Here is a 13,872-nt window from a genome sequence, read left to right on the forward strand (position 1 = left end):
TGATGTGCAACACCTTGCACCCCTCCCCCCTCCTTCACACCTCCCCGTTGTCCCAAATCTTGGCGCCCTCATACGTTCAAAATATAGCACATGCGGTACAATACTTTTTGTTTGTCATTATGTAGCGGTCACCGTTCGTTTGCAAAGTATATCTCCTACTACGGGTTGTGTTCTAGCCAGCTCGCACACGTGCCATTACGCCACATCGGACTGCCCCAACAACACTCTGCTTCTGTTTCGTCGTAAAGAACATTCCTTATATTCCTAGACCAATTTTTAACTGGTGTAGAAAAGTCTACAGACACTTAAAGCTTAATAAAAAATGTTATGCCAAGCAAAGGAACACCTTCCCACCCTTGTTGGAGCAGCTCTGTTGGCAACATCAGGAGTCGCAGTTTATTCTACGTACAAATTGCTGACCACCGGCGACCGGCGAGCGAAGGAAACTGTGTACTACGAGACAGCCAAGCTCGTGAATGAGTACCTGGTGTTCCACTACGGGGCTCCAGGCGAAGTTTTACGGTACGACTACGGACCTACAGAGGCGCTTGATTTTCCACGAAGAGTTGCTGAGGAATGTTTGGAGGTTTACAGGAACAGAGTGAACAAGGTTGTGGAACACTTGTGACCTTGATTTTTACTGTTCTTCCTATTTTTGTATTCTGATTCCGATTTGTTTTTTTTCACTTGTTGTTTGGCAATATAATTATAAAAAAATAAAACTATTTTATTTATTATTATTTATCAGACTGTTATTCTGATTGAATGTAAAATTAATATTCCTTAGTTTTCAGTGTAGCCTTCGAGTTTGAGTGATGTTTCAGTGGCTGTCGGGAGAAGGATTTGGTTCAATGTCGCAAATAGTTAAACCCCAACAAATCATTTAAAATTTACCGGGTCCGTTTCCCTTGTGAAGTTGTGTTTTTTTTATTTGGTACATATTTTTAATGTTGTTTTTTTGTATTCTTTTCATTTTATTTAGTGATATTTGATGTTTTGTCATGTTTATTAAATGGAATCAACTCAAAGTTGAAGCTTTCTGAATTCTAGTCACATTTATTCCAGTAATCTTTTTTAACTCCAGGCATGCATGTGCCATTGGTTTATTATCTTTTTTGTTCTTTTCATATGTTGTACTGTACTTTTTGATATTCTGAATAAGTAATACAGTTACAAATATTAATATTTAGATACATCCGTAATTGTACAATGTGACCGGGTTACAATGTGTACTGGTGGTGGATTTCAGGCATGTTATAATTTTAGGACATCAAATAATAACTAAAGTATAATTATTTGTCTCCATCTTCCCACCTTTGATTTGGTCTTTCGAACTGGGACAATGAGTCAGACGGAACTTTTTTGTATGACCAGGTTAGTTTAAATGGGCGGAAGGCGGCTAGTTTAAACTTATCGTTGGACTTGCCTGCCTGCCTAAAGTTACCTGGGGAAAATTGTCCATGGCTGTTTGCACTGGACTTCAAATGGTCAAGTTACCAATTTGCTAGTTGCGATAACAGAACCCTCCTCCAGACGGCCACCTGGCCGTCAGAACAGAACCCTCCTCCAGACGGCCAGGTGGCCGTCTGGAGGGCTGTCTGGAGGAGGGTTCTGTTCTGACGGCCAGGTGACCGTCTGGAGGAGGGTTCTGTTATCGCAACTAGCAAATTGCTTGACCTCCAAAGAGTCCAATGTGAGATGGTTCCACTTTTGATGGTGAAACACTGTTTGATGTTTAATTGACTATTAACTATTTCTATCTTTTCAGACAAAGGTACCAAGCAGAGCACTGGACATAGGCTGTGCGGTGGGACGGACTGCATTTGAGTTGGCTCGTGATTTTGAGCAGGTCGTAGGGATCGACTTCAGTCAAGCCTTTACAGATACTTGCTGTGCACTGAAAGAACAAGGCTCTTTGGATTATGAAGTCAAAGATGAAGGAGATTTGATGACGAGCCTCAAAGCTACAGTTGATCCTGCAATAGTATGTATTTGAATCTTTTCCCTTTAACTTTTCTGTGAGAAAAAAAAAATAGTGTTCATTGACTCTCTCATCATGTTTTGATGAGCTCATTGACAAAACACGAACATTTTAGTACTTCATATTTCTTGTATAACCCAAGAAACATTTTGGTAAAACTTTCGCCTTATTTAGGAGGCTTGAATCCTTTAAAAGCTCCATGTTTAGAATCATAATTCCAATTTTGCCAGTTTTGATTTATATTATAGCATTTGAAAATGTGCTATAAAGTCTGATAATTTGTATATTTACTTGGGTTCAAATGCACTTGGTCACAGGGACAAATATCAACAAAATGTGCTGCAAACTGAAATCAATGTGCAAGTAAAAAAATGTATGAGTGGTAGACTAGCAGGGGGTGAGTGGATTCAGGCGGCTCCGGAAAATCTCCAGTTACTGAGCTGAAACCACGGTGGCTGGTAGGGCATTTCAGATAGTAATGAAACTTGGGTAGAAGCTATACTGGTATGAAAGTATTCTACAATGCTGTTGTGTGAATTGTAGACGGTGGCCTCTAGTCTGGTCCGACGAAGAAGGTTGCAAGTAGGATGGTGCAGCTTTGGAGAGTGCAACAAGACTGCACAATTCTGTACAGCATGATGACCTCGCTATGGGCCCAGCGTTCGCAGAGAGATTGCCATTGGAGGTTTTGTAACATGGGTGACACATATCTTTTGGTTGTAGTCAGCCATCACAAATCTTGCAAGTTGCAGCACGTCGCTGTACCATGTCAATCTGGGAAATTAGGTCCTGGGTCTGGGTGTACCATATTCCTTGATCTTTGGAGGGCATTTTCTTAGGTTGCGACAAAGAAAGCCAAGGGTGCTCTTGCTCTTGTTGCAGATGTTTTTGACTGTTTTGAGGTGTGGTTTCCAGTTGAGGTTTTTGTGGATGGTGACTCCCAGGTACTTTCTAGTCCTCATTCAAAATCAATTTGGTATCACTCACACCCACTTGTGTAAACTGCAAATTTTAAATACGGCTCTTAAATCATGCGTGACACAGTTGGCATGGTGCACATAAACTAGAAAAATGTTCTAAAGTATAGCTATTTTTTCACACAGGATCGTTCCAGACTTCAATTTCAGCAAGGAGATGCATGCAATCTACCCTTGGACTTGGGTCAGTTTGGCTGTGTTATAGGCGCAAATCTCACGTGCCGCTTACCGAATCCATATGACTTCCTAAACCGACTCCCAAGCCTAATTGCTCCCGGGGGTATACTTATGCTTACCACGCCCTGTACATGGCTAGATGAATTCACTCCTAAAGTAAGTAATAATATTAATAACAATATGTAGTTCTTAGAACTTTATTACACCCGATAGGCACCTCAAAGCCCTCAATTGTTTTTTTTTTCTGCAAGGTATAATGAGTATACGTTTTGAAGAATGAGACCCTCATCTTTTATAAAGCACCTTGTAATTGTTACAAGGTGCTGTGGCACAATATGCAGCCAATCAAACCACGAACATCTCTTAACGCTAAGTGCACTGGGTTCTTTTATGGCATTACAAAACACATGGACCCTACGGCTTTGCGTCCCATCTGAAGTATGCAGCAATTATGGTCAAGTATCTTGCTTAAGGACACAAGTGTCATGACTGGGAGGGACTCGAACCCAAACTGCTGAGCAGAAACACCAGAGCTTGAGTTCGGTGTTCTTATCCACTCATCCATGACGCGCATGAACATACTAGAACTAACACTAAGATCAAAGATTTGCAGGAAATAAATTGAAGATTCTAATTCTACCATTCCTTTGATGAATACAGTTTAAGTAGCACCAATATTTCTGAGATTACCTTTTGTCAGTGTTGAGGTAAATGTACTCGGTGCTTGTACTCGAGTACTACTAGCCTATTTATTGCTTGAAACTGAATTTTTGTAATTAATTCTGTGTTTTTAAAATGTTATGTTATGTTTTTTTTTTTTTTTTTTTAAAGCAGTGGACACTATTGGTAATTAGGTACTCAAAATAATTATCAGCAAAAAAACTCACTTGGTATAATGAGTAGGTTGATAGTAAAAACATTGTGAGAAACGGCTCCCTCTAAAGTGACGTAGTTTTCGGGAAAGAAGTTATTTTCCACGAATTTGATTTCGAGACCTAAAGTTTAGAATTTGAGGTCACAAAATCAAGCATCTGAAAGCACACAACTTTGTGTGACAAGGGTGTTTTTTCTTTGATAGTTATCTCGCAACTCAGACGACCAATTGAGCTCAAATTTTCACAGGTTTGTTATTTTATGCATATGTTGAGATACACCAAGTAAGAAAACTGGTCTTTGACAATTACCAATAGTATCCATTGTCTTTAAACGAGATTTAAATTTGAATCTTTTTAGTGCACACAGGGAATTTTCTACTCGAGTACTACCCAAGTACCTTTTTGAGGTTACTTGTACTTTACTCGACTGATCAATTACTCGTATTTGGACACTTCACTTCACCTTATATACTCAACGTCCACCCCATAGAGTGTCAAATTCGAGAAAATTCTCTTCAAAACAAGTTAACCATACCTGGGGCTGAGTTCACAAAGCAAGACAAATTTTCAGTATTACCATAGTGATTTGTATTGTGACATCACATTTTAATTAGCAACTCTGTTTGATTTGCAGTTACGATCAATCTTAGATCTTTATGAAATAGGCCCCTGGCATTTATCAAAGGCCAGTCAGTGAGATTAGATTTTATTGTTGAATGTTGCGTAATAATTTTGAATATGGTAATGAGGAAGTCAAACATGTTGATTTTGACAACTATTTTTGTTTTCTTTTAATTTTTTTTTCAGAGTAAATGGCTCGGTGGTTTCACTGACAAAAACGGGCAACCAGTGTCGACCTTTGACACCCTGAAGAGAGTTCTTGGTCCTGACTTTGATCTTGTATTGGATAAGAACATGCCGTTCTTCATTCGTGAGACGGCTCGTAAGAATCAGTGGACCGTATCTCACGCTTCAATCTGGATACGTAAAGAATAACCAATTAGGCTGGGAATACTTTATAGGCAATCAGAAAATCTGTATGCAGCTGTATGATTTGCTCTATTTTTGTAATAGATTCTAAATGGTAACTGGTAGTCTGGAATCAGGACCTACCTTGACCCCAAAATATTGGCCCCATAGAGTTATAATCCAATGATAGATCATACATAACAAGTTCAAGGAAGGTGGCGGCTTCTTGTTACCCTTTCATGGACTCAATAAGAATGACCCAATTTCATAGAGCTGCTTAAGTACAAAAAGTAGCTTAGCGTTATAATATGATACCTATCAGAATAAGACTACCAGCAAAAATGCCATACAACATTTACCATTTGAGACTGGAGTCTTGCTCTTGCTCATTTTTGTTGAGCAGAAACGTTTTTGCACGATTTGTTGCTTGAGCAGCTCTATGATATTGGACCCTGTTTGGCCAAGTCAATTTTATCAGAGTCATTGACTTTGAACGAGGACTATTTTCTGTTGGATTCTGATGGGAACAGGGTTGCTTCTTATAAATAGACTGGGAATAATATGGAGTGTGTGATGTAAAATGTTAATTTAGTAAAAAATCGTCGCTAATTAGAATACATATTTATACCGAGAGTCTTGTGAGGATGTGAACTATTTATAGATGCGACTAGACATTTTATCTATCACGTTGATAGACAAATGTCTGCACTGTCTGTGCTTTACTGTAAGGGCGTATTGTACTGATGGAGTAAATCACATTGCTTGTGTGATTTTTTTAGTTTAAGACCGGCTCCCCACACTGTTATTCCCAAAGTATTATGGATATCCGTTCAGCGCTGTTTGCTATAGGACTTCTGTGTAGTGTGGTGCACCCATTGATCTCTAATAGATTGACTTGATAGGAGGGGCTGCTCTATATTCTGACACCCCTATAGTTATTCTCCCACCCTTTTGTTCCGACAACCCCTTCATGATTTTACATGCCATTGGTTAGGGTTAGGAGTGAGGACTATACTAGGGGTGTCTGAACATGAGGGTGTTGGAAACATCTATAGGGTTAGCCGAACATAGGTGTGCCCTAACTTGTGTGTAACCAATAGGACACGTTAAGCGTGTTGTACACTGCATATACAGGCTCTAAACGGTTTAACACTGAAACTAATATGAATGCGCAGGGGACTTGCTCACGCAGACATTATGCCTAAAAACAAATGTTTAGGCCTATTCATGATAAAGTTTTGACGATAAAGTTTACATTATAACGTGAAATTTGTAAATTTAGATGCAAATAATTTTGCTCCTGCACGAAACTTCTATTTATTTGGGTTGCGGACAGAATGGTGTCAACTCCTGAGAAATGCGCTAATTGACGCATGGTTGCGCAATGTGTCCCATCCAGTCATTTATTGAGATCATTGGGTGTTCCCTTCTAGCCGCGGCCACCAGGGTAAGGGGATTTGTCAAGTATAATAGAGGAATTTCTATTCAGATAATTATTATAAACAAAAATTGTTTATTTATACCATCATGCAGCTCAAAGGCTGAATTTCTAGTACCTTCTATTTATATATACAATTAATTGAAAATGAAAATTGATTGGTTGGCCTGCCTCTTGTAACTGACTTTTACAAAATAAATGATCTTTGCGAAGTAATCGATTTGAATGATTTTATTTGACTTTTGAATGCTAAACTTTTTGAAATGGAATTGCTCCTTTTGAATGTTGATGCAACGAAACCATAATTTACAAAAGGGAAGTGATTGAACTAGGTGCTTATTGTTGAAACTGTTCAGGTAAACCTTAATTATACCTCTTTTTTTAAATGATTGAATATTAAGGAAGAGCGCCTCAGAAAATTGAACTGTTCCAGTGTGAGGTTACCATAATCTTCCATGTAGATGATTTTTGTGAACCGTCAAAAAACAATGAGACACATCTAAGTCTTTCTTTTCCTTTTTTAATATATTTAGTTTTGTCATTATAATGTTTTTATTTTTGGGAAGGGGTCTTAGTTCAGGTTACACAGATATTTAATTGTATATTTGGACTGTTTTCTAGTTTTCATTAGATGGATAACCTTTGTAGTTATAAGGATCTTGTCTTTAATCATGAAGTAATAAATAAAGCAATAACAAGTTATACAAATTGATGTATGCTTTTAAAATGGGTTTGATGAATTTTGTTGCCAGAGGACGACTGTAACACATTGATTTAACTTTGTGATCATGAGGTAATTTTATTCTCTATAGGTTGTCATCAGTTTTCAGTGTAATGTATTCCTTCTTTTCCGATTTTCTTCCTCCAAAGGGGTGGGGAGGTACAGGGGATCCACCCTCATAAGCCCTCTCGCCACTTACTCAGAACCCCCTTCCAAAATGAGATTGAAAAATACCAAAAACAAAATCAATGGAAAGTCAATGAAAGTCATTTGTTGCCTCTTTTGTAGCTAATTCTTTTGAAACATACAAGTATGCTGTTTTAATACTTTCAAATATAATTTATCTGAAAAATTAAATGTTTCTTGAAGAGCAAGAATACATTCCAAAAATATAACGCCAGTACGTCATACAAAAAAAGTTACAGATTTGAGTCATTAGTTTGATTGTAAGTATTAGTAAGATACAATATCAAAATATAAAGTGCTCTTCTACTTATTTCAAAATTATGTAAGTTGGTCCAATTACTGTTTAGCAAATACATTATCATCACAAACAGCTACTGACAAGTACCTCTGTAACAACAACGGGGAAAAAGGCATTCTCTAACCATGATCAAGTCCAATTTGTTCTAGTGGAGCACTTTAATTTGTGGGAAAAGGCAAATTACTTGCAAGTGACCATTGCAATGAGTTAAAGGATTGTACATAATATGTCATTATATATCTCCACAAATACATTCTCTTGGAAAATTAATTTTCATTTTTCGCTAAATATATTTTCCCCTAAATATTTTCCCTAGTCAAATGGAGTAAGGACAGGGACTATTGACTCCCCTTGAATGGGCGTCACACTTGGGGGGGGGGAGGGGGGCTGTGTAAAACACTGCATTGTCCAAAATTCCCACTACACTTTATAACACACAGGGACATTGACTCTCAAAATGGAGATTTTTCTGATGATGACATGAGGTGAATGGGGTTAATAGGATATTTCATGTACAGTGTAAAGTTGTAACCCATTCAAAATGGCTATATATGACATTTAGACAATTTATTTGACATCAGTCAGTAGATGGGTAAACTCTTGAATCAAATCCTGGTACATTTCATTTTTGTTTGTAGAAACAATCAATAAGTTTGCTGGAGCTCCTTCCTTTAGGCAAAATTACAAATACCTGATGCCCAATTAATTACGTTAGCATAATTCAACTTTACATACTTAATGCCTGTTTGTGCGCAATTTGAGTTTGGGTCATTCACTGAAATCTATAAACAGTCTAAGTTGTTTGTCACATAACAGGCCCAGACATAATGTCCCTGCCAAATATCTCTGAATGGCATAATTACAAGGACTCCTCGCTTGTCATGTCCTATCTCTTGTTATCTCGAGACAGATCGTAGTTCTCCTTCCGTTTTCATAGCTTCGTGGCATTCCTCTTCAAGTTTACGGAAATCGTTGACAAAATTGTATTGCTGAAAAAGGAACGACATAAAAACATTAAGGAAGTGCAATCAGTAGTAATGGGAGACTTTCTGGGACGATAGAGGGCAGCAGACTTACCGGGTAAATCCATTGTTCTCAGAATTATGCGCGTGTTCAGAACTACGTAAACAATGGAAATTTACCCGGTATGTCTGCTGCCACCTAGCGTTGGAAAGTCTCCTATTACTAGTCTAATAAAATGCACAATAGCCCATAAGTACAGGTGCCATCTTAAAATTATACTGCAATGCATTTTTGGAAACCAAATACATGTACAATTAAAAAGAAATCAAGCTGCCAATATGAACGCCATGCTGTAGTTTACATGACGTTTATGCCAAGTTGTATAGTTGTGTACTGCATTGCTTCAAAATCAGTGCACCATGATGGTTGCCGTTTTCCCAGAATACTTTGCGCTTCGATCATGCCCATAGCTCATTGGATTGCACTAAGCGTCATTGACCGCCATAGTTGATGAAATATGCACACATGCATGGCTATCATTGGCTAAGAGTTTTCGCGCAGCGCAAACATGAGTGCACTTTTCCATTGTTTATTATCAAATGTGACGGTTGATAAGTACTTGTATTGGGACTTGCACACATGTATTTAAGGCTATTAAAAACATTTCAGCACCAACTACTTAAAACTTAGAGCCATACCTTGACTGTTTCTATGGCATTGTGTCCTCTCAGCTCTTGCAATTTCTTGATGGCAGTTTCTGAGCTCATTCCTTGATCTAACTGAAGCAGTAAGCAGGCGGCAATGATACAGGATCTCCCCTGGCCTCCGTAGCAGTGGAGCAATAGCTGCAGGGGAAATCAAATTATTACTGATAACAAGCCTGCTCTAAGTTTGACACAAAACTGCTGACAATTGCTGGCTTGTTTACTCGCCCTGAAAATAACCCAACCTCAGATCAACTATCTGATTTCGGAATGATGGAAGTAACTTAGTTTACGATCAATTCATGGTAAGATGCATTCAGAAGTGGAAACCTTAAAGGGACAATGTCGTCTTGATCAAAGCAGGCCTGTGGTTGACACGGAATTGTGGACCCTCACCCGTTAGTTACAACACACTGGATGTATGTTTTATTGCATGCACAACTCTTAAACAGAATAAGGAGTTATTTCAACCAGCACTTTTTGAGTGTTTTGAGGGCAATGTGCATCTTTAAGAGTGAACCTCGTAAAAATTTAAAATCACAAAATTTTAAATGCGATGCTACCTTTCTCCCAGCGGAAAGCACTTTCCTCAGTCTGTCAAGAACCTCCAAGATATCTGTGATTTCAAGGCTTTCCTGAATTGGAAAGTAGTGGAGGGAGAATTCGGCTGTGGCGTAGTCTGACAGAAGGTTTGGCACTCTGTAGCGAATCAGCTCAGCCTTTGTACACAGAGGAAACATATCGCTAATCCCAATCTTTTTCAGATCATCTATACAGAAAAATACAACAACAGTGACATGGACTTGAAATATAAACAGATTTTAACATTGGGCCAGTACACTTATGAATGGACAAGTCTGGCAGTCTTGTTTTTTTTTTTTTCAATTGAAAAGTAATACCTAAATGTGTAATGGCGGTAAAAAATCATTTAACATGGCTAGTTGATTACTCACCGATATCTGTCTTCAGCTTTCTCCAGACACTGCTAAATCGACAGCCTGAATGAAAATAAACGAAAGGATGTAAGGAAAGTCATCATCATTATTCCATAATGTTTAACTGTGCAACAACCAACACCTAGTTGTGGAGGAAAGTTTTTGCTTTTAACATCAACGAAGAATTGTATACAGCAAAATAATGTATATGACTGAACTGTGCAGCAAAGATTGGCTAAGCACAACATGCTTAGAAGGACAAGGTTACCGGCCAAAATACCATTTCACATGGTCTCATTTGTGAACTGTTTTTATGGCTCATTTTTGCTAAGCGGTAAAGAATTGTAATGCTTTATTTTCTGAAACAGCAGCTCTATGAAATTAGGCCCAGGTGAGCTCTTTCACAGTTATATGCGCCATCTTGTTCACTGGACAGGTTTTTTACTTTGAATGAACATGCACTGCTGTCCAACTCAGCGCTAGAACTTCTTGCAGTGTCTGAAACTTTGGTGGAAGTTCAAGTGCCGCGCCAACTCGTGTTTGAGGTAAACAAAATCTGCCCCTTGAACAAGAGAGAAGATGGCCCACATAAGTTCATAACCGTGAAGGTGTGTGGGTCAACGTGGATAATCTTAGAGAAGCTGACCTGGCAAATCACTTAACCCTAGTTGACCTGGCAACCCATAGGGAGAGACATCCAACCTGCATCACAAAGACATAAAAGAGTTAAATTACAAAATTAAAAGCAATTCTGTGTCAAACAAAGAAAATATGATTAGAGCGGGACTCGAACCTGCTACCACCAGGTTAACATGTCATCGCTCTACAAAATATTTAACACAATCAGTTTATTCCTTGTGGTACTTTGTAAAATATGAAACAAACATGAACCACTACCAGAAGTAATTAAAAAAAAAGGTTGTTTAGTGGACAAAGGAAAAAAATTATGTGAAACATAAAAACTAAACTGTCTATTTAGTATGAGAAAGGTAGGATTTAATACAATTTTAAAGTTACCAGTTTATCTTCAATGGCAGAGTGTCAAATGACTGTTCATCGTCAGATGTATCAAAATCACAGTCTGCATTATGATCAGAATCACTCATTTCATCTTCAACTTCAATCATATCAACTAACTCAACCTTCTGAATCTGAAAACAAAGCAAACAATGAAAATTAAGTTGTTAATCTGAAAACAAAGCAAAAAATTTAAACCAATTAGTTTAAACTTGTTGAAAAATCATTGACTTAATCAAAATGTATACAGTGCTGATTAGAGATAAGAAACTAGTTGCGATATAAATCGCACCCTCCATACACACCCAGTGTTATGATTAACTTTAGCCAAAACATGATCATGATGGATGGATGGTCAATAAAACTGGCTGGAGGGTTACGTTACGGCTATGCTGTGCAGGAAGACGGCTAAACACGGTATTTACTTACATTATTTTCACTTGGAACTCCCATTTCTACTGTTGACATCACCACAGTATATCAGAGAAAACTGATAGAACTGAAAGAAGGAAACAAACCCACAACTATTTTCGGATCCCTATTTTCCAGTTGTAACACAGCTCCAAATAATTTAAATTTGTTTTTATTTTAAAATTCCCACGCGATGACGGCAAAGAATGAATAAGTATGGAGGGCAATAAGGGCAAAATAATCGATTAATAATTTGAATGATTGACGGCCCTTTTGTTACCAGGAATGCATTGTTTATCTTTATCTAAATTGATTTGCCATTCTGAATGATTAAGTATCTTTGTTTGACAGACAGAGTACCGAATTCCCATTAATATAGAATTCCGTTACCAACCATTCTTGAAGGTGTATCTTTTTTTGACTGACAGGCCGTCCATAGATCAAACGTTTTACCCAAAATGCATTCGAACCGAGATTTATTTTGGGGTTACACATTGGGCCGTCACGCGTGACCGCATACCATGTCATGGATACAGACTAAACACATTAGACCGTACACAAAAACTAGGTTAGGTCAGCATTATGTTGTTGTTTTTTTGGCGAATTTAAAAAACTTTCTTCACGAGGTGCTGTTGAGAGTGCAGAGGAATAGGCCTTCTTTTGAGAGTCTTAATTATTGGAAACCAGGAAAGTGGTGAGTGACTGAGGAGCGACGTGAGTAGTGTGTGCTTACTTTTTATTAAAGATTTGTTTTCTTCGGTTTTCGTCAGTTGCTTCGCAACTTTTTACTCAACTTAATCAAAAATTGTTGTGTACTAAAAATATACTGGCTAAAATGCTTGCTGAAAGTTGATGCTGTATTGATAATGGTCCATACTACAATTACGAAGCACTACACGTGCAGCAATCAAAATAAAAAGATCCTCCATTCCAAAATTGTAAACATAAACATTTTATTTTTGAATTGTTGGTTTTAATAAGGGAATCAATGTATGTGTCATTTATGTGTGGTGAAGAGGTTTTCAACTAGTGGTTTAACTTAATCCCAATGAGGGATGGTTCTTGATAATTTTTCTGAGACGAAGTCGAGGTAAATTATCAAGAACCAGGCCTCGGGGGGTTTAAAACCACTAGTTGAATTGAAAACCGATTCAACACACTTTGATGTTGATTCCCATTCATAAATACCTTTTTGGTTAAAAGGCGTAATAAAATAAGAAACACTGTAAAACTAATCCGTTTCCACCAAGTGCTTGAGCTCTGTATGTTTCCACCTCCCTGGTATGTTCAGTATACATGTTACATGTGCATGTACAATGTTTGTACGCGTGTGTTTTCCGGTTCCTTTCGTGCGCATGCGCGTATAGTCTTGGTGCATATTCGCTGGTTTTCCTTTTACACACAGCGCGGCCAACTCACCGACAGCGCCTGCATCAACCGTAACAAGAAGCGTCTTGCATCAAGACTAGCGCGGAGTCTCCGCTCACAACCGGTTATAAACAAAGGTTTAAACACCCCCACGTGACACGCTCTCCACCAATAGGAATAGTGAAACTGTCTGAGGTATTTTTGAATAATACTTAAAGAGATTGCATCCGTCAAAGTTCAATAGCCACCTAAAAAGAGTGCATTTTGCAAGGTTCAATTAATTTCCATACATGCAACAGCGAAGTACTAAACATTTCATCTGTTCAATATTTTTTATAATGAAAACAACAAAAATTGTTTCTGCTTGGTTAGGGAATTTGTGTACCGGTGTACAAATACAATTATTATATTTCTCTTATTTCAATCGCGTCAGAGAAAACATGCAACAGAACAATGGTTTTTGTGGTCTTTTAAGTTATAATGCTATTTCTTCAACTTTTTTTTTACAGCATTTAAAATCCCTTTTTTGATTTACCTGGTCACACTAAAATGCATCATTTTATTGAAGAGGTAGATTTGGTTTGCTTTGAAAACTTGGAAGTACCTTCCTGAAGATGTATGCGAGGAATTCGAGAGCTGCTGAGGCACAGACAGACATGAGTGTACAAATTATACTATTACAAATCCTGCCCCTTGAACAAGATGACGATTATTACTATTAGCATGAAAGGGCTCGTTGATGAACTTCATTCAAGATTGTAAGGTTATGATTTTTCGTTTGGAATTACCAACCCTCTACTTTACCTAAGAAAATGTTTTCACTCGGTCAAACAATTTGTCTCCCTAGGAAAT

The 13,872-nt window shown here is 37.9% G+C and overlaps 3 protein-coding genes across 4 annotated transcripts in view; 2 read left to right on the top strand and 1 right to left on the bottom strand.

The window, feature by feature from the left end:
• Positions 1-112: 112 nt before the first annotated feature.
• Positions 113-7,129, top strand: LOC117292297. Its single transcript, XM_033774305.1, has 4 exons — positions 113-610; positions 1,769-1,984; positions 3,085-3,291; positions 4,818-7,129. The coding sequence occupies exons 1-4, from the start codon at positions 323-325 to the stop codon at positions 5,004-5,006; spliced, it is 900 nt and encodes a 299-aa protein (XP_033630196.1). The 5' UTR covers positions 113-322; the 3' UTR covers positions 5,007-7,129.
• Positions 7,130-8,480: 1,351 nt separating this feature from the next.
• On the bottom strand, positions 8,481-11,767 carry LOC117292303 (cyclin-dependent kinase inhibitor 3-like). The gene is made up of 7 exons (XM_033774320.1): positions 11,671-11,767; positions 11,242-11,375; positions 10,871-10,926; positions 10,243-10,287; positions 9,853-10,058; positions 9,284-9,430; positions 8,481-8,611 (listed from the first exon to the last, which is right to left on the bottom strand). The coding sequence occupies exons 1-7, from the start codon at positions 11,707-11,709 to the stop codon at positions 8,519-8,521; spliced, it is 720 nt and encodes a 239-aa protein (XP_033630211.1). The 5' UTR covers positions 11,710-11,767; the 3' UTR covers positions 8,481-8,518.
• A 436-nt stretch (positions 11,768-12,203) lies between these two features.
• Positions 12,204-13,872, top strand: part of LOC117301177 — a 55,235-nt gene continuing 53,566 nt past the window's right edge. Inside the window, exon 1 of one of the 2 annotated variants that reach the window (XM_033785089.1) lies at positions 12,204-12,366. The gene's annotated coding sequence lies outside the window, so the exon portion shown is untranslated. The remainder of the gene's footprint in view (positions 12,367-13,872) is intronic. The other variant, XM_033785081.1, reaches the window with a different exon arrangement.

This window comes from Asterias rubens, chromosome 1 (assembly GCF_902459465.1).
Source record: "Asterias rubens chromosome 1, eAstRub1.3, whole genome shotgun sequence".
NCBI classification, from domain to species: Eukaryota; Metazoa; Echinodermata; class Asteroidea; order Forcipulatida; family Asteriidae; genus Asterias; species Asterias rubens.